The sequence below is a fragment of the Coregonus clupeaformis genome, chromosome 16 (genome assembly GCF_020615455.1).
Source record: "Coregonus clupeaformis isolate EN_2021a chromosome 16, ASM2061545v1, whole genome shotgun sequence".
In the NCBI taxonomy this organism is placed as follows: domain Eukaryota; kingdom Metazoa; phylum Chordata; class Actinopteri; order Salmoniformes; family Salmonidae; genus Coregonus; species Coregonus clupeaformis.
This window is the reverse complement of record NC_059207.1, coordinates 55,267,869-55,289,059: the sequence shown is the minus strand read 5'-3', so window position 1 is coordinate 55,289,059 and position 21,191 is coordinate 55,267,869. Positions and strand designations below refer to the sequence as shown.

The following is a 21,191-nucleotide window of genomic DNA, read 5'->3' as shown; positions in this document are numbered from 1 at the left end:
GTATATTTTAGCAATTCCATTTATCTTTGATATGTAAGTATTTTTAAAAACAAATACTTTTAGACTTTCACTTTTACTCAAGTATAACATTTGAGTACTTTTTCCACCACTGCACTAAAATAACCATACATGTTACAATTGTATACTCCAAATGAACTGCAATAGTTATTGCTATATTAAATTACAGAACGCTGAGTGAGTGAGTAGGCCAGGCCAACATCTCTTACTGAATTATACATTATGACAGCTCTTTCTCTTCTGTGGGTGGGGGGGAAATAAACAGGGGGACAATGTAAAGCGTTACAAGTGTGTGTCATCTTGATTGAGGCAGGTAGTGGGGAACCAGTAATTTTTATGACATTTCCTCTGTCACCTGCAGAGACATCAGACAGCATTGTGTCTCACTGCTGGACTGAACAGGCCTCAACACACAATTAAAAATAGAGCTGCTTGGCTTGTAAAGGCTACACTAGTGTTTCCCTGTTTCTAGTGAATTCTAGAATGAGGTCTGTGTTGTGCCTACCTTACAGTATGTGATCAGAAATACAGCTAATCAAGCACAAATAACAGGCAATCATAAGGGTTTATTGTAGGCTGTCTGAGCCCCTTACAATAATCAGGCAAACATTTTAATAAACCCAAATTGAGTTTGATTTTTGGCATCCTATTTTGTCTCTTGATTTAAATATTTTATTTCAACTGCCATATTAAAAACAATTAGACAAGTTTCACTCACTTTTTGATAAGAGCATGTCGTCTATGAAAACACTACATTTGCATGCATTTCAGCGAGTCAGATTTCCCCCCAAACTCTTGGGCGTACTTCTCTATACAACCCAAATGGCGGTAGACAGCTTGTGGTCATCACTAGTTACCCCAGCCAGTCATAAACCCAGCCCATTTCTACAATTTATCTTAAAATCTGTTTTTAAACCGAACCACGCGGTTAACTTAATACCATAAAGACCAAAAAGCAATGTGTTTTCATTCATGTTTCCGATATAGCCAATGTTGCCTTTGTGGCTGCGTCAACTAGTGGGAACGATTATTTGGCAGGGGGGGGGGGAAACAAAGATGGCCACAACTAAGGTGGGAAACAAAGATGGCCACAACTAAACAAAATGTATAAAAGTCAATCGTGGGGTTACCTTTCCCACCAAGGCACTGTTGAACGGAGGGATTATTTGGCATTTCGGTAGAAATATTTTTGGTGCGCCATCTTGCCTTAGTGTTTTGCCAACTAAACATGATCAAAGCACCTCCGTGGAAGTGATGACCCGTTCCGCTTTACTTCCGTATCCAGTTCTGTATGAGAATGGGCGTCAAGAATATAGAAAATTCATGCACCCCGCGGTCATTTAGCTTAAAATATGACTAACGGTGTCTGAATTTACCTCTACCAAATGCCTTAAGGACGACTTTCGAGTGGGTTGTCCTTTTCGTAGCTAAACGACCGGTGGTCATCTGTAAGGAGTAAATTCGTGCACAAACACGCATCAATTCATAACATCTTAAGATCGCCGCTGTTTCGTTAATTTGATATGGCAAAATGGTTTTACTAATGACGTGAGAACTTTTTTTTTTTTCAACAAATCGTTTTAATAGGCTCAATGATGACAATTGACAACAAAAATAATCAGATGTACAAAATCAACAAAGATCAGATGTACAAAATCTCTCCCAGGTGGAATGTTATTGGGCAAGACCACGAACATGGTAAATCAATGGCCGACACACGTGGCTAAATGTAAAGATACTCGAGCTAGCTACTTGAAAACACATGAGAATAGGACTAAGATTACAACAAAAGTCTTTAGGTCAACACGGACATTTCTTGAAGAGACAGTCAAATTATGATCTTGAATCGGAGTGTTACTCGTTTGCAGCATAACTAGCTGTCGTAACTGTCCCTGTAGGATTCCCCAAAAGGTCCCCGTAGCTTCCCAAGGCCCTAATTATTGTCCCTGTAGCCACCGCCGGAGGAGTATCCACCACCTCGGCCTCCACCACCGCCGCTCCTGTATCCGCCTCCGCCACCACCTCCGTATCCCCGTTCTTCGCCTCCATAGCTACGGCCTCCGCCACCGCCATATCCTCCGCCACCACTATATCCTCCACCGCCACCATATCCACCGCCACCTCGGGAACCACGGAATCCACCGCCTCCTCCGCCGCCGCCGCGACCACCACCCTGGCCTGCCTCATTCACACGGATGGTTCTGCCGTCAAGAGACTGGCCGTTCATTCCCTCCATAGCGTCCTTAGCATCCTCGGCATTGTCGTACTTTACAAAGCCGAATCCACGAGGCCTTCCTGTTTCTCTGTCCATGATGACATCACATTTAGCGATGTTTCCGTACTTGGAGAAAGCTTCTGCAAGAGATTGCTCTGTGGTGTCGAAGCTCAGGCCACCGACGAAAAGTTTTCCTTCGTCGGACATGTTTCTTTGTCTTTTACGGACAGAACGAGAAAAGCTGCTGCTTGGAGAGGTACGTCGTCGGAAAAGAAATGGAGGCTTGCCGCGAAATATTATAAAGATTAATTTGACTCCGCCCACAGTAAAACAACGGATGCGATTGGTTGCAGACCTGGCGTAAACGCTCTATCGTGACGTAAAGCACATTTTGTTGAAGTGGAGCGCGCCAAGAAATTTTTGCAGATTAGAGATTGAAGCGCTCTTTTCTAGCTAACTAAATAAATAAACGCGTGCATTTGAATCGATTCAAATGGCATCGACTAGCAAGATACCGTTGCAGTCAAGAAATTTGCCGTGGTAAGTTGAATGACCTAGCTAGCGGGTGTCAGATGCTACTTTGCCAGCTACGCTTAGCAGGATTTAGCAAGGGGTCGTCACTAGTTAACACAGCCACAAAGTCATAATTATGGCTAAACCACGCCTGTTTTTACAATTTATCTTCTTAAAATGATTTTAGACCTAACCACACTGCTAATCTTATGGCTATCTCTATTCATAAATGAAGACAAAAAAGCTAATTGTTGTAGCTAATGTTTATTTTGTGGCTGTGTTATCTAGTGGAAACCTTTAGCTACAATAGCTCGCGGAACTTCTATCAATGTTTCCCTTGTTTGTGTGATGTGTATTTTCTCTGACTTGTATCGTTGTAGTCATGGACATCTTACATGCCTGTCAGTGTTTGGTGAGACTGATTTCTTCATCCCGCTGACTTCTTGTCCGACACCCACCAGCTCCAGATAGAACTGGTCCCGAACCCGACCGCAGTCCCGCAATGTTATTTTAGATGTATGTGACGCTGCCACTGTCCCAGCAATTTTGCCACCCTAGTCAAGATCAAAATGCGCAAAGATATACTAAGAAATAGGTTAAAATACGAGAGATTCTCACGTAGCCCAATGTATTAGGCTATCGGTATTATTGGGCTACATCAGCCAATAGGGTAGACGTAGTTTGAAAGAGAGTAGAGTTGGGGCGAAATATAGGAGAGTGGACACTTGAGCTACATTTTGCATAACTTTTAGAAGCGGGACAATTTGCAAGCTGAGTAAAATATATTTGTTATCAATATCTATCTCCTTTCGTGGATTAAAACCGGGTTTAGGTGGGCGTGACACAGGGGCACAATGGGGCCGGCCGATTTTTACGCCATATGTCCACCAGATGCACGTGCGTTTTGCAGTAGGTTGTTTTTGCCGGATGTCTAACCCCCACTTTCCGTACTTGACGCACATGTGCTTCGCAGGGCAGCAGAACAGTTCGCAGCATGGCGAAAATCGTTTTCACCCTTTTCGACCAAAGCTAATAATTAGAACAGATTAAGGTTATTCTTCTATCGTCCTACTGGTTTCATAGGCTGGCAGAGCTACCAACAAGTTTGTTTCTATTCTTCTGTCACATTCATCTCTAGCAACATCAATACATTGAACTGGTTGTTCTCATATAGAGTACTATTTCAAATCACTAGCTTGCCCTGCATGATGGCATGCTAAATTACGCACAGAACAGTTCTGTGTGTATTGACTTTGCACGCCATTCAGTTGGCTGGTTTGCACAACCCAAGTGTAGTAATGATGAATTGTCCCAGTGTGATTCTTACAGGATACATTCTTGTCTCTAATTACAAAATAGTCATTATCATTTTGGCCTCTGTATGGTGCCCCCCTTCCTTCCTTCCCAATGGATAACTTTTATGAACTTCTGTTTGTACCACAGCATGGTAATACAACGCACGAGCACGAGTTGAAAATATTGAAAGCGTGGGGTACACAGAACGCACGCAGCCTAGTGCGGCATCCCAAACATAGCGTTGTGGACTGCTCCATTGACAATGAATGATTTCCGCAGGAACGCAGAGTTTAACACATGGACATGAAGCTTTAGAGTAGGGTCTATCTGCAGATGGTATTTACTACATGCTGCGCCCTCTACACGTCACTTACTACATGCTGCGCCCACTGCCATTGAGGCTGCTAGCTAGCTAGGACCCCGGCACACACTATATGCAACAGAAGTTCAACATTCACCTTCTGCTACCATTTCTGTCAAGCCGTCTATGCATACAATGTGATGCATACGTTCGATAAGTCCAACATATGCACCACACAGAACACACTGCAACTGCCTCTGCAAGGCAAACGCAGCGTTCCATTGGCAATGAATGTACTTCTGGTGTACCAAAACGCATGCCGGCGTTACGGCGAGGGTAATCACTACCTGGTAGTGCCACGCGAGAGTTGGTTTGGCTACACTAGCTAGCTACTTCCCTCGCCGTAATGTTAACAGAATTGCGGGAAAAGCAGTATTCGGCAGGTGGGAGCGAAGGACACTATGTACCTGTGTCCTAGTTAGCTAGCTAGTTACTTCCCTCTCCATAACTTTAACATAACTGCGGGTAAGCAGTGCTCGGCAGGCGGGGGCGAAGCTCTAGTTAGCTAGCAGCCTCCTTCTTCTTTGGTGGGGTTTTTCGGTGGTTGGCATCCAATATTGGTGCATTACTGCCACCTACTGTGCTGGTCAGAGACGGCGCTAGCAGCTCAATGGCAGTGGGCGCGACATGTAGTAAGTGACACATAGTGGGTGCAGAATGTAGTGGCCGTGGCATGTATACTGAACAAAAAATATGAACGCAACATGCAACAATTTCTAAGATTTTACTGAGTTACAGTTCATATAAGGAAATCAGTCAATTGAAATAAATAAATTAGGCCCTAATCTATGGATTTCACGACTGGGAATACAGATATGCATCTGTTGGTCAGAGATACCAACAACAAAAAAGTAGGGGCGTGGATCAGAAAAACCAGTCAGTATCTGGTGGGTGTGACCACCATTTGCCTCATGCATCGCAACACATTTCCTTCTTGTAGAGTTGACCAGGCTGTTGATTGTGGCCTGTGGAATGTTGTCCCACTCCTCTTCAATGGCTGTGCGAAGTTGCTGGATATTGGCGGGAACTGGAACACGTTGTCGTACATGTCGATCCAGAGCATCCCAAACATGCTCAATGGGTGATGTCTGGTGAGTATGCTGAAACATGAGGTGATGGCGGCGGATGAATGGCACGACTATGGGCCTCAGGATCTCATCACAGTATCTCTGTGCATTCAATTGCCATTGATAAAATGCAATTCGTTGTCTGTAGCTTATGCCTGCCCATACCATAACCCCACCACCACCATGGGGCACTCTGTTCACAACGTTGACATCAGCAAACCGCTCGCCCCCACACGACTTCATACACGTGGTCTGCAGTTGTGAGGCCAGTTGGATGTACTGCCAAATTCTCTAAAATGACATTGGAGGTGGCTTATGGTAGAGAGATTAACATTAAATTATCTGGCAACAGCTCTGGTGGACATTCCTGCAGTCAGCATGCCAATTTCATGCTCCCTCAAAACTTGAGACATCTGTGTCATTGTGTTGTGTGACAAAACTGCACATTTTAGAGTGGCCTTTTATTGTCCCAAGCACAAGGTGCACCTGTGTAATGATCATGCTGTTTAATCAGCTTCTTGATGTGCCACACCTGTCAGGTGGATGGATTATCTGGCAAAGGAGAAATGCTCACAAACAGGGATGTAAACACATTTGTGGGATCTTTTATTTCAGCTCATGACACATGGGACCAACACTTTACATGTTGCATTTATATTTTTGTTCAGTGTAGTAACCGGAGTCTGCAGATAGACATTAATTTTTTTACACTATTTGGACTTAAGTGACCCGAAAGAATGCTTAGGCGGCCCGCCCAAGGATTTCAATGGCATAAAAATCCTTCCATATTTAGCAAGTTAAAGATATTATATATATATATATATATATATTTTGTATATATATTTTTTTACTGGGGGTAGATCAGCTTAATATTGCAGATAGATTGTAACTTCTATCAATGTAATTGTCTGCATCACTTCCAATCCCCCATGTTTTTTATATATATAAGTTAAAGACATTTACATTTTAGTCATTTAGCAGACGCTCTTATCCAGTGCATACATTATAATTTTTTTATACCCCCCCGTGGGAAGCGAACCCACAACCCTGGCGTTGCAAACGCCATGCTCTACCAACTGAGCTACATCTCTGCCGGCCATTCCCTCCCCTACCCTAGACGACGCTGGGCCAATTGTGCGCCTCTCCCGGTCGCGGCCGGCTACGACAGAGCCTGGATTCGAACCAGGATCTCTAGTTGTCTCCCAACTGCGCCACTCGGGAGACAACTGCGCCGTGCATCTCCGCCCATATAGCCTAGTCTACAGACTATTTAAGTGAGACCACACATATAGGCGCACTTGGTCTCGCACCCCCAACAAAAGAGAGGAAAGGTAGGCTATTGAACTTGAAGCAGAATTATCCTATGAGAGTTTGTGAATAGTACGACAAAGATGTGCTTTTAATACCATAGATAACACATACTAAACAGAAAGACAACCGTTTGAAATAATCTGCGGGACAATTTATTTTATTTTATAGTTTCAGCAGGAACGCAGCTCTCTACTCCCACCACCTCTTCCCTGACTCTTTTTTTATTTATTTTTATTTCACCTTTATTTAACCAGGTAAGCCAGTTGAGAACAGGTTCTCATTTACAACTGCGACCTGGCCAAGACAAAGCAAAGTAGTGCAACAAAAACAACACAGAGTTACATTTGGGTTAAAAAAACATAAAGTCAGAAATACAACAGAAAATATATATACAGTGTGTGCAAATGTAGCAAGTTATGGAGGTAAGGCAATAAATAGGCTATAGTGCAGAATAATTACAATAGTATTAACACTGGAATGCTAGATGTGCAAGAGATTATGTGCAAATAGAGATACTGGGGTGCAAAAGAGCAAATTAAATAACAATATAGGGATGAGGTAGTTGGGTGGGCTAATTTCAGATGGGCTGTGTACAGGTGCAGTGATCGGTAAGGTGCTCTGACAACTGATGCTTAAAGTTATTGAGGGAGATAAGAGTCTCCAGCTTCAGAGATTTTTGCAATTCGTTCCAGTCATTGGCAGCAGAGAACTGGAAGGAATGGCGGCCAAAGGAGGTGTTGGCTTTGGGAATGACCAGTGAGATATACCTGCTGGAGCGCAGACTACAGGTGGGTGCTGCTATGGTGACCAATGAGCTAAGATAAGGCGGGGATTTGCCTAGCAGTGATTTATAGATGGCCTGGAGCCAGTGGGTTTGACGACGAACATGTAGTGAGGACCAGCCAACAAGAGCGTACAGGTCACAGTGGTGGGTAGTGTATGGGGCTTTGGAGACAAAACGGATGGCACTGTGATAGACTACATCCAATTTGCTGAGTAGAGTGTTGGAGGCTATTTTATAAATGACATCGCCGAAGTCAAGGATCGGTAGGATAGTCAGTTTTACGAGGGCATGTTTGGCAGCATGAGTGAAGGAGGCTTTGTTGCGAAATAGGAAGCCGATTCTAGATTTAACTTTGGATTGGAGATTCTTTATGTGAGTCTGGAAGTTGAGTTTACAGTCTAACCAGACACCTAGATATTTGTAGTTGTCCACATACTCTAGGTCAGACCCGTCGAGAGTGGTGATTCTAGTCGGGTGGGCGGGTGCTAGCAGCGTTCGATTGAAAAGCATGCATTTAGTTTTACTAGTGTTTAAGAGCAGTTGAAGGCTACTGAAGGATTGTTGTATGGCATTGAAGCTCGTTTGGAGGTTTGTTAACACAGTGTCCAATGAAGGGCCAGATGTATACAAAATGGTGTCGTCTGCGTAGAGGTGGATCTGAGAGTCACCAGCAGCAAGAGCGACATCATTGATATACACGGAGAAAAGTGTCGGCCCAAGAATTGAACCCTGTGGCACCCCCATAGAGACTGCCATAGGTCCAGACAACAGGCCCTCCGATTTGACACACTGAACTCTATCTGAGAAGTAGTTGGTGAACCAGGCGAGGCAGTCATTTGAGAAACCAAGGCTATTTAGTCTGCCAATAAGAATGCGGTGGTTGACAGAGTCGAAAGCGTTGGCCAGGTCGATGAAGACGGCTGCACAGTACTGTCTATTATCAATCGCGGTTATAATATCGTTTAGGACCTTGAGCGTGGCTGAAGTGCACCCGTGACCAGCTCGGAAACCGGATTGCATAGCGGAGAAGGTACGGTGGTATTCGAAATGGTCGATGATCTGTTTATTAACTTGGCTTTCGAATACTTTCGAAAGGCAGGGCAGGATGGATATAGGTCTGTAGCAGTTTGGATCTAGAGTGTCACCCCCTAATGTAGCCACGCATGCGCGGATGGTGTCTGACATTTTTTTACATATTTTTAGGGTTGAGAAATACAGGCCACAGACCCTAGATGACTTGATTTCTCACAAGGACATATTAAGCACCAGTAAGTATGTTTTTGTTTATCTTTGAAACAGCAGGGATGGAACTACTGTAGAAAATCTGACCCTTATCCATTCCAGCAACAATTCAATTGTATGGTCAAGTGAATGTATTCCAAATAAGGTTTTCATGCTCAAATGAATTATAACATGTTTTGCATAAGTTCTATGTAACAGTATGTCTTAACCAACCCTGGCTTTCTTCAGTCCAGAAGTTTATCAGTGAGGACAGGCTGCCACATCTCCTCTTCTATGGACCTCCAGGCACAGGGAAGACGTCTACTATTTTAGCTTGTGCTAAGCAGCTCTACAAGGACAAGGAGTTCAGCGCTATGGTCCTGGAGGTAAGCTCCATAACTCAGCATGTAGAATTATAATTTTTTAAATGTAATGCTCAGAACATTGTACTTGAGGGTTGTCATGTTTTCCAGTCAGCTAGATTGATTCTTAACATTCGATGTTAGTGTGGGGTATACAGAACTGTTCTCGGGTGCAATCAAGGTTATGTTCCAATTTACAGTGCATTCAGAAAGTATTCAGACCCCTTGACTTTTTCCACATTTTGTTACGTTACAGCCTTATTCTAAAATTGATTAAATTAATGTATTGCCTCATCAATCTACATTTACATTTACATAATTTAGCAGACGCTCTTATCCAGAGCGACTTAGAAATTGGTGCATTGATCTTATGATAGCAAGTGGGACAACCACTTTTTTTAAATCTTTTTTTTTTTTTTTATGGTGGGGGATGGGGGGGGTAGAAGGATTACTTTATACTATTCCAGGTATTCCTTAAAGAGGTAGGGTTTCAAGTGTCTCCGGAAGGTGGTCAGTGACTCCGCTGTCCTGGCGTCGTGGGGGAGCTTGTTCCACCATTGGGGTGCCAGAGCAGCAAATAGCTTTGACTGGGCTGAGCGGGAACTGTGCTTCTGTAGAGGTAGGGGAGCTAGCAGGCCAGAGGTGGATGAACGTAGTGCCCTCGTTTGGGTGTAGGGTCTGATCAAAGCCTGAAGGTAAGGAGGTGCCGTTCCCCTCACAGCTCCGTAGGCAAGCACCATGGTCTTGTAGTAGATGCGAGCCTCAACTGGAAGCCAGTGGAGTGTGCGGAGGAGCGGGGTGACATGAGAGAACTTGGGAAGGTCGAACACCAGACGGGCTGCGGCGTTCTGGATAAGTTGTACACACAATACCCCATAATGACAAAGTGAAAACAGGTTTTTAGACATTTTTGCTAATTTATTCAAAATTAAAAACAGAAATACCTTATTTACATGTATTCAGACCCTTTGCAATGAGACTCGAAATTGAGTTCTGGTGCATCCTGTTTCCATTGATCATCCTTGAGATGTTTCTACAACTTGATTGGAGTCCACCTGTGGTAAATTCAATTGATTAGACATGATTTGGAAAGGCACACACCTGTCTATATAAGGTCCCACAGGTGACAGTGCATGTCAGAGCAAAAACCAAGCCATGAGGTTGAAAGAATTGTCCGTAGAGCTCAAGAGACAGGATTGTGTCGAGGCACAGATCTGTGGAAGGGTACCAAAACATTTCTGCAGCATTGAAGGTCCCCAAGAACACAGTGGCCTCCATCATTCTTAAGTGGAAAAAGTTTGGAGGGAAACAAACAATTTAATCAATTGTAGAATAAGGCTGTAACGTAACAAAATGTGGAAAAAGGCAAGAGGTCTGAATTCTTTCCAAATGCACTGTATGTGTTATTCTAACAAATTATTGCTCTTGCATGTTAATGCATTTATTTTATTTTAGCTAAATGCGTCCGACGACCGAGGTATTGATGTTGTTCGAGGACCCATCCTGAGTTTTGCCAGCACCAGGACCATATTCAAGTAAGACAATAATAATTAGGGATGTGAATCTTTTCCTTTCAAGCACGATTCGGTACGCATCTAGATACATGGGCTCTGATACGATACTTTTAGTTTGAAACGATTCGGTGAAATACGGTTTGATTAGTGGAAGGAATCGATGCGATTCAGTTCAGGATTCAAAAACCATTTGATGCACTAACATTTGTTGCGTGAACACATTAATTTTACATTCTATATTAAATTCTGATGCTGATGGAGCTCACAAGCTGGGCCTTTCTAAACTGGATGTGTCTGAACTGACTTCTCTGAGCTGAGTGGCATTCTGTTTGTGTGAGTGAGTGCTGTACAGTATATGGTGTGTGTATGCACCTGAGCTGAGCAATAGGGCAGACTGAGCATCTACCACTATCAGATTAGGGGGGGGCAGGCAGTCTGAAATCCCCATCACCCACTGATTCACTAGTCATTTTAGCAGATACATTTTTTTTTTAGCTAGTAATATGTCAATATTTGTCTTTAGAAATTAGCTTTGACTTAGCCAATTAATATAACACAGATATTTATCTGTGATGAAGTCTGATTGGCCAAGCTTCAGATCAATCACTCCCACTTGAGTCCAGGTGTGAAAGGTGTGGTTTAGTTAGGTTCTGTTCGTAACGTATTATGGCTATAACTGTCTGTGCTTTCTTTGTGCAGTCACAAAACCTATTTCAATGTTCATGTAATTTCCTTGTGGTTCCGTACATACCGAAATTGACATGCTAATAACTTCAAATTCATGAATGCTCGAAAATATCTGAAATTCATTACACAAAGTGAGAGACATAGCATAAGTACACAATTATTCATTTGTTATGCTGGATATCAGAAATAATCTTTGGCACTCTGTGTGTCCTTTGGAAAAAATACAATTTACGTTTTTTTGTAAGTTTTTTGTGTCTTTTCACTGTAGCAGTCCGGTCCCTTGGTATCACCCAGGGCCTACACTCTGCAACCTCTCTTTGTCGTGCAAACGTAAAGGACCTCCCATTGATTGGGAACCGTTTGGGGCAGTCTCCACCGAGGATCATTCCTTTGACATTCAAACTGTGGCCATTTGACAGCAGGGTTCTTTCTTAGCTGGGTGTCTTCCTGGATGAAGTGAAGCCATTGAAGAAGAATGGGGATATTTCTCCCCCATGGAGAGGTGTCTCCTGTGACTTGAGGAGTTTTATTGTCATACACTGGATAGGTTTAGTGAAATGTGTTGTTTTACAGGGTCAGCCATAGTAGTAGGGGGGCCATGGAGCAAATTAGGGTTAAGTGCCTTGCTCAAGGGCACATCAACAGATTTTCACCTTGTTGGCTCGGGTATTCGAACCAGCAACCTTTCGGTTACTAGCCTAACGCTCTAACCACTACGCTACCTGTTGCCCTAGTCGATGCCTCAATCCTGTGTTGATTGTAGATTTGAGATGTTGATTGGAAGAAGGAGGTATCCTTCCTAGTCAGACGGTGTGGACAAGGTCAGTGGGGGGGCGACTCCGCTCTAACGCCTCGATCAGATCGACAGTGTCATTGCGTTTTTGTACACCAGCTTTGGATTTCGTCCCCTTCTCAAAAGTGAAGGGTTTGGAACTTTATGGAGGAGAGCTGTTCTTCTCCTGCTCCAACCGAGTGCGGCTTGCAAAAATGATTGTTGTCCTGCTTGTGAAATTACAACTTAATCCTGTTCATGTACAAATTACCAATGCACTATTTAAAGCAAAACTACCAAAGCTATTTGTTATGGTGAACATGCCAATCGAAAAGCCCCAATCAGTTAGATGTGAGTTGTGTCCACTCCGGTAGCCTAGCCTACACAACTCCACCAGTAAAACACATTCACCACATTTTCTACAGCGCATTTGGTAACAATGACCCAGCAAATTACATTGGTTGTCACCCAACTAATAAAGCCTATGATTTGACATTGCGAAAGCCATTTTACAACCATTTGAATGCGGAAGGTGCTGCACAGATGTACAAATATTAGATCAGGGATAGGCCTACCTCTTGTTGGCACGCACAGCTGTTATCTGACTTTTAGATCAATGACTGTCATACACATTTACATGCTTAGTTCAATATTGGCTACTTGGTGTGATGACGCATAAATTCAGTCACAAAATATTAGAGGTATTTTCAGAGGGGGGGAATAAAATGAAATGAGTAAAAAAAATTAGTGAACCGGCAGTTCGTAATGTTTGAATTTCTTTTCTGATGACTCATGCAACATTTGGATCGGTTTTGGCTCCCGCGGACCGACACACTCCTATCTTAAACATTTGTACAGGATACCAAACCGTATCGGTAAATTGTTACAATCCCTAATAATAATACTTCAAAATGTTATTTTCCTTTTAGAGAAGTAGGTCTCTTAGTTACCATATCGCAATCAGTTTTCCAGTCAGCAAGGACAAGGGAACACACTAGATTATTGAAAGTCCCGTATCCTACACAGACAACCCTTACTTCAATTCACAAAATGTGTGTTTATTTTTTGTTTATTTATTTTCTGTCTTTTGTCTTCCAGGAAGGGTTTCAAGTTGGTGATACTGGACGAGGCTGATGCTATGACCCGGGATGCCCAGAATGCATTGCGACGAGGTAACCATCTGTTTTGAGGTGCTCACCTGCTGTGTACCAACTGGCCAAATGAGCTGCCTGCCAGCTAACCAGTCATTTGCAGTCATTCTCACTGATTAAAAGATGTGCTTACTGTAACATGGGATGTGAGACGACAACCAAAATGTTGAATGCTGTATATTACCCCGTTATTACTGCTAATTATTTACAATATTAATGTGCTGCAATTGCTTGTAATAGATCCCACTGATTTAACAGCAGGTTAGATTTTAGATTTTTATGAGGTTATGTCCGCTGATCTTGAAATCACTGACATCCATTTCTCCCTTCCTCTTTCTCCTCTCTCTTCCTCTCCTACAGTCATTGAGAAGTACACAGAGAACACGCGGTTCTGTCTGATCTGTAACTACCTGTCTAAGATCATCCCGGCCCTGCAGTCCAGATGCACCAGGTTCCGCTTCGGACCCCTGTCTCAGGACCAGATGATTCCCAGGCTGGAGTATGTTATCGAACGGGAGAGGTGAGATGGTCTGGAGAGGCCCAAGGATGTCTTAGGGTGGGGGGGGGGGGCTTTTAGCGTCCCAAAAAAATGCTGTGTGCTGGGTTTTATTCTTGCCTTTTAATCAGAGGCTTATGTCTGATCTTGTCCCTGCAGCACTGATGTAACTCCAGATGGAATGAAAGCTATTGTGACCCTATCATCAGGAGACATGAGAAGATCACTCAACATACTGCAGGTACAGAAAAACGTATTACCAGTGTGTAGCTAAATGTAGTCAATTGCATCACAGTGTTCGGTTTTTATTGCTGATCAAAATGTATTCATGTATTAACTAGTGATGGTCACCGATATGGAACATTTATATCAGTAGCATTTTTCGATTTCATATTGATATATCAGTTTGTAAAAAAATACATTGCAACTGTGTGAATGTTCACTTTTCTGTAAAGTCTAGACATCTGCTTGTGGATTGCCCATTGGGACAGGTGTAAATGTTCTGGTAGCATAAACCTATCTAACCAGTTTGAATACAATGGAAAGCCCACAGTTGAGGCCCATCAGCAGGCAATTAAATATGCTGAGTCAAGAGCCTGCCCTGTGAGAAGGTCTGTGAGAGGGTTTTGTGCATACAGGAACAGTCATGTATACTTTTTTACAGAACAGTGTAGGTTAAAGCTAGAATCCTTAATTTAAAAAATAACAAAGTGAGTCCCCGCCTCTGTTTTGGTAAAAAGCTGAGGGATGGGCCTGGAGAAATGTAAAAACTCTCTAATTCATAGACAGAGCTGCCTACGGGTGCAAGGACTAACCATCCATGATATCAAAATGAGAGCTTTCATCATGTTTTGAGGCTATACAGTTTTTATTTACATTGTTTACAAACATTGGAGTAAAACAAGCTGATATTTTGGGTTCTGATGGGGTATGATAGTTGAACTAAGCTCATGAGGTATTTATAAGTTATATTCTTCAAGAATCAATGGGTATATATATATAATTCATTTATAAGTCCAAAAAGGGATGTAGCAACTAAGGATTCTAGCTTTAAAGACATCCTCCATAGATTTTTTTAAATGTTCCTGTTGAAAAGCGATATCCTACGTAATGTACTCACTTAAGGGTAAAACAATATGTTTTGCGCAAAATAGTTTTTTTTTTTTTAGACGGAACTGTAAACTTTAAGGAGTAGGGCATTCAAGGAGTTGGTCCGGTGTGATGTCATCGGCCTCCCCCCTTGCTTGAGGAACAATAGAGAACAAGAGAGGAAAGGCCCACCCACTGGTGCAGGTCATACCTGGACCACCTATTGAGATGTACCTTTTGTTAAGTAAATCGGGTGTTAAATGAGGTCAAAAGGAGACTGGAGTTGGACCTCCAGTATCCTTTTTCACAGGAAGAATAAACTGAAATCACAATATGCCTTTCTCTTATTGATATCAAACAATATCAATATCAACTCGAATTATCAATATTGGTGCCCACCGCTAGTATTAGCCATGTAATAAAGATATAGTGTACTAGCTCCTTAAAGTGGATTTATTTTTGTTATATTTTATGACTGACTGATTCCTTACCCATGTATTTCTCAGAGCACCAGCATGGCATATGGGAAGGTGACAGAGGATAATGTGTACACCTGCACTGGTCATCCACTACGATCAGACATAGCCAACATTCTGGACTGGTCCCTAAACAAGGACTTCACCTCTGCTTACAACCGTATCCTTTATTCTCTTTTACAACCATATTTATTACGACAATTTATGTTTAGCTTACTCTCTTCAATAGAACATGCTTGTTTTTCCCCACAATGGGTATATATTTTTTTTCAATAAGCAGCTCTTTCAAATAACAATATCTCCAATGCATGGTATATCTACGTTCTGTAGCGCAGTATCTAGAAATAGCAAAATGTCCATCTGAGAATACAATCTCCAATGCGTAATATCTCCATTTAGCATATTATCTCCAATATGTGGTATCTCCACATAGTGTCACATCTCAGTATAGCGTAGTATCTCTCGTCCCCTCTATTGAAGATAATTGATAGAGGTTCAGGGAAGGGGCACAGTATTGACATTTTACATTTTAGTCATTTAGCAGACGCTCTTATCCAGAGCGACTTACAGGAGCAATTAGGGTTAAGTGCCTTGCTCAAGGGCACATCGACAGATTTTTCACCTAGTCTGCTCGGGGATTAGAACCAGCGACCTTTCGGGTACTGGCACAACGCTCTTAACCACTAAGCTACCTGCCGCCATGTGTGCTTCACATCATGGAGGTGATGTGAGGACACCTTGTACCCGGTTGCTTCAACCTCTTCTAGGAAATGGCTCTGAATACCTTGCTGTGTTCTAGTATTCAGGGCTGTTATTAGGTCGGTATAGAAAGTCTATTTCAGTGATGTAGCCTGTGAATAGAGGATCATGTCAGAAAAGCACAAATTAATAAGGAAGAATCGCACTCCTGTATGTGATCAGCACAACATAGAACATCGGAATTTTGGCTAGGTGGTGATATGTCCATTTCTGATATGTAGAGGATAATGTCAGAAAAGCTTGAATTCCTGGAATTATACTAAAGGATAAATCCCATCCTTGATATTGAGAGATGTTCCTTAGCTTCTGTTCCAAAGTGATTCTTCAGCTGAAGACCCTGAAAGGCCTAGCCCTGCATGACATCCTGACTGAAGTCCATCTACTCATACACAGAGGTAAGGACTGGACAGGACTGGTTCTACAGATACTGTATGTAAAGCACATATTATGCATTTCCATACTGTATGTGATTGGGTATTTCCATTGTATGCATCACAGGTAGAATCACTGTATCCTCAATCTGAAGCTGTATTTTGAAAATGCGTTTTTGTCTGGGCATTTCAATGTGTTAAATATACTTGGAGATTATGGACTTTTACACAATTATTGTCGGGCAGGGCCTAGCCTACTGTTTATTTTTACAATAATTACATAATGTAACGTGTGTATGTGTATATACATTTTTTAAAATGTGTATACATATACACAGTGCCTTCAGAAAGTATTCATACCCCTTGACTAATTCCACATTTTGTTGTGTTACAGCCTGAATTCAAAATGGATTACATTTAGATTTTGTTTTCTCACCCATCTACACACAATACCCCATAATGACAAAGTGAAAACATGTTTTTAGATATTTTTACAAATGTATTGAAAATGAAATACAGATGTCTCATTTACATAAGTATTCAAACCACTCAGTCAATACATGTTAGAATCACCTCTGGCAGTGATTAAGCTGTGAGTCTTTCTGGGTACGTCTCTATGAGCTTTGCACACCTGGATTGTAGAGTATTTGCACATTATTCTTTTTTAAATTCTTCAAGCTCTGTCAAGTTGGTTGTTCATCATTGCTAGACAGCCATTTTCAAGTCTTGCCATAGATATTCAAGGCCATTTTATGTCAAAACTGTAACTAGGCCACTCAGGAACATCGTCTTGTTAAGCAACTCCAGTGTATATTTGGCTTGAGTTTTAGGTTGTTATCAAATTTTATTTGTCACATGCAGATGTTATTGCGGGTGTAGCGAAATGCTTGTGTCCTGCTGAAAGGTGATTTCCCCCCCCCCCAGTATCTGTTGGAAAGCAGACTGAACCAGGTTTTCCGTTAGGATTTTACCTGTGCTTAGCTCTATTCATTTTTTTTTTATCCTACAAAACTCCCTAGTCCTTGATGATGACAAGCATACCCATAACATGATGCAGCCACCACCATGCTTGAAAATATGAAGAGTGGTACTCAGTGATGTGTTGTGTTGGATTTGCCCCAAACAAACATGACGCTTTGTTTTCAGGACATTAAGTTAATTTCTTTGCCACATCTTTTCGCAGTTTTACTTTAGAGGCTTATTGCAAACATGATGCATGTTTTGGAATATTTTTATTCTGTACAGGCTTCCTTCTTTTCACTCTGTCAATTGGGTTAGTATTTTGGAGTAACTACAATGTTGTTGATCCATGCTTAGTTTTCTCCTATTACTGCCATTAAACTCTGTAACAGTTTAAAGTCACCATTGGCCTCATGGTTAAATCCTTGAGCAGTTTCTTTCCTCTCCGGCAACTGAGTTAGGAAGGACTCCTATATCTTTGTAGTGACTGGGTGTATTGATATCCAAAGTGTAATTAATAACTTCTCCATGCTCAAAGGGATATTCAAACCTACTTCCACTTACACATTATGGGGTATTGTGTGTAGGCCAGTGACACACAATCTCAATTTAATACCTTCTTAATTCAGGCTGTAACACAACAAAATGTAGAAAAAGTCAAGTGGTGTGAATACTTTCTGAAGGCACTGTACATTGTCATGGATATTTGGTAGATCTATTCTAAACAGACACAGTATATGAGAGAAGACCTACCAGGCTTGAATTTGACACTATCTGCACAGTGACTAGATGCTTTCTTGGTCTGGTTTCCTGGGAGACCCCTCGTGGTTGCCATGGCTACCGGTGTTCTCATGGTAGGAGGAATGGCTTGCCCTCAGTAGTGTGGTACGCATCACTACTGCTACGTTTTAGCATTGAAATGAACAGTATAGCGAGATTTGGTTTTTATGATTATGAAGAATTGTCTTCTGATTTTATGTATTTCTGTTCTTAACTATCTTGGCAGATTCATCATGCCTTACCATAGAGGGCTTTATAGTTATTTATAATTATAGTTAATTTTATGATACGATGATTTGATACAATTCTGTAGTGTATATTAGAGAGGTGTCCCTCCTTATATAAAGAAGCAACGGTGAAAATATGTGATACGTGGTTTGATTATTAGTTATGAAATATATGGGGCACCATCCATAATCTGAGGCTATGGAAAACTCTGGTCTTAAATTAATCTTTATCAACTATCATCCAACTTTCTGAAGGCATCGTAAATTCTTTAGAGCTGTAGAACTGTTTGGTACCAGAACCACACGCTTGTAAACACGCAACATTTATTAAATGATCAAACAAACAATGCAATGGGATAGCACCTTATTTACCTACCTGTAGTCAACACTAGAGCAGCACAGATGCAACACTTGAAGTATGAAAATGTATGCACTCACTAACTGTAAGTCGCTCTGGATAAGAGCGTCTGCTAAATGACTTAAATGTAAATGTAACACTTGGCAAAAGGAGTAGGCAGAGGCCTAGATTTGAAAGACGTTGAGAGAGAATGGCTGCTCTGTGGTACATCATCTAATGATCTATTAGCATTAGGAATAAAAACTGCAGTACATTAATCAATACACAATCATAAAATTAGGCCGACAGCTTAACACCAATGCATTTGAGGAAAGTAGGGCAATCAGCTTGTATACTTATTCATCTGTGTTGAATTCTGATTGGCCAAGCTTCAGATCAGTCACTCCCACTTGAGTCCAGCTGTGAAAGAAGGTGTGGTTTAGTTAGGTTCTGTTCATAATGTATTATGTCCATAACTGTCTGTACCTTTGTGCAGTCACAAAACCTATTTCAATTTCATGTAATTTCCTTGTGGTTCCGTACATACCAAAATTGACATGGTAATAACTTCAAATTCATGATAGACATTTACATTTTAGTAATTTAGCAGATGCTCTTATACAGAGCAACTTACAGTTAGTGAGTGCATACATTTTCATACTGGCCCCCCGTGGGAACGAACCCACAACCCTAGCGTTGCAAGTGCCATGCTCTACCAACTGAGCTACAGGGGAGTCTGCTTGAAAATATCTGAAATTCATTACACAAAGTGAAAGACATAGCATAATTACACAGTCAGTCATTTGTTACACTGGATGTCCTTTGGAAAAATAGAATTGTATGTTTTTTTGTGTCTTTTCACTGTAGCAGGTAGCTTAGTGGTTAAGGGCGTTTTTCCAGTAACCGAAAGGTCGCTGGTTCTAATCCCTGAGCCGACTAGGTGAAAAATCTGTCAATGTGCCCTTGAGCAAGGCACTTAACCCTAATTGCTCCTGTAAGTCACGTCTGCTAAATGACTAAAATGTAAATGTAGCAGTCCGGTCCCTTGGTATCACCCAGGGTCTTCACTCTGCTACATAAAAGTAAAGTTGATTGTCCCATTGATTGGGAACCATTTGGGGTAGTCTCCACCGAGGCTAATTCCTTTGACATTCAAACTGTGGCCATTTGACAGCAGGGTTCTTTCTTAGCTGGGTGTCTTCCTGGATGAAGTGAAGCCATTGAAGAAGAATGGGGATATTTCTCCCCCATGGAGAGGTGTCTCCTTCTGTGACTTGAGGACATTGGTTGATGCCTCAGTCCTGTCTTGATTGTTGATGAGGACGGGGGGGTCAGACCGACAGCGTCATTGCATTTTTAACAACCATGCGACCGTCTGCAACACGTGTGGTAGATTCATGCGTTCAGTATAGTTGCATAGCTAGTGACGATACCAATATCGCAATATTTTTTTCATGAGAAAACACGAAGCAGACCTAACCCTTTGGTCATTTAAAAACCAGTACGGAAAATAGTGTGCTATAGCTTGGGAAATAAATAAATGTGACTGTTTCCAAAATTAAGGCTGTTTTCCTGATGAAGTTAATTCCACTGTGTTTTGTTTCCTTGCCACGATACTAACGAGTATCGTGATACTGGTATCATCCCGGCCTAATATTATGCTAAATGTTCTGCAGCATTGATGCAATGATGCAGTCGGTCTGAGGCGTAGGATTAATGCGTGACGTTGCTACACCTGTTCATTTTACAACGCGATGATACATGTTTTGAGGTATTTTATACACTTCTTTGGTATAAATTAACCATGCATTTTCATTTCTTACAGTGGACTTCCCTCCTGCGATTCGGATGGGTTTGCTTATCAAGTTGGCAGATATTGAGTAAGTCCTGTATCTTCAGTATGACTGTTGCTTATATACCCTACAAATTGGAAGTCGCTTTGGAAAATGGCATCTGCTAAATGACTTAAATGTAAATTAAGATGACTAATATGTTACACTTTTTTGATAATGTGTTTTGTTCTTATAGGTACCGGCTGGCCTCGGGACCCAGCGAGAAGACCCAGTTGAGTTCGATGGTGGCAGCTTTTCAGGCAGTGAGAGATATCATGGTCAATGAGGCCACCTAGACCAGCGGTCCCCAAACAGTCACAACCATCTAGTACGGTGCTTCCCAAACCGTGACCACTGTGAACTCAGTGCGGCTTTCAAATTACTCTTGAAAGTTGTAATAGAATGCACAAGATGCAATTTCGAAATTGGGTAGTGCATCATCAGTTTTCCTCTTGTCACGTTAGTCATTGCATACCTTAGAGAGCTATTTATAACTTGTCCAGATCAACTAGCCCGTGTCAGCTAACGTTTTTTAGCTCGTTTCTTAGCCCATAGATTTTGTTGTAATGTTTGAGACTCAAATCACATGAAT

The 21,191-nt window shown here is 41.8% G+C and overlaps 2 protein-coding genes across 2 annotated transcripts; one reads left to right on the top strand and one right to left on the bottom strand.

Annotated features, from left to right (window-relative positions):
- Positions 1–564: 564 nt before the first annotated feature.
- LOC121585211 (glycine-rich RNA-binding, abscisic acid-inducible protein-like) lies at positions 565–2,517 on the bottom strand. Its single transcript, XM_041901656.2, has one exon. It carries the CDS (start codon positions 2,438–2,440, stop codon positions 1,952–1,954), a length of 489 nt encoding a protein of 162 aa, XP_041757590.1. The 5' UTR covers positions 2,441–2,517; the 3' UTR covers positions 565–1,951.
- Positions 2,518–2,608: 91 nt separating this feature from the next.
- Positions 2,609–21,054, top strand: LOC121585210 (replication factor C subunit 5). Its single transcript, XM_041901655.2, has 11 exons — positions 2,609–2,773; positions 8,769–8,833; positions 9,036–9,172; positions 10,604–10,683; positions 13,220–13,293; positions 13,633–13,792; positions 13,928–14,009; positions 15,364–15,493; positions 16,410–16,487; positions 20,593–20,647; positions 20,796–21,054. Exons 1-11 carry the CDS (start codon positions 2,727–2,729, stop codon positions 20,893–20,895), a joined length of 1,008 nt encoding a protein of 335 aa, XP_041757589.1. The 5' UTR covers positions 2,609–2,726; the 3' UTR covers positions 20,896–21,054.
- The last annotated feature ends 137 nt before the right edge of the window (positions 21,055–21,191 follow it).

Coding starts and splice junctions, on each gene's coding strand:
- LOC121585211 (XM_041901656.2), bottom strand. CDS start 2,440: ATGTCCGACGAAGGAAAACTTTTCGTCGGTGGCCTGAGCTTCGACACC.
- LOC121585210 (XM_041901655.2), top strand. CDS start 2,727: ATGGCATCGACTAGCAAGATACCGTTGCAGTCAAGAAATTTGCCGTG. Junction 9,173..10,603: donor TCAGCGCTATGGTCCTGGAG/GTAAGCTCCATA, acceptor ATTTTATTTTAG/CTAAATGCGTCCGACGACCG. Junction 16,488..20,592: donor CCATCTACTCATACACAGAG/GTAAGGACTGGA, acceptor CATTTCTTACAG/TGGACTTCCCTCCTGCGATT.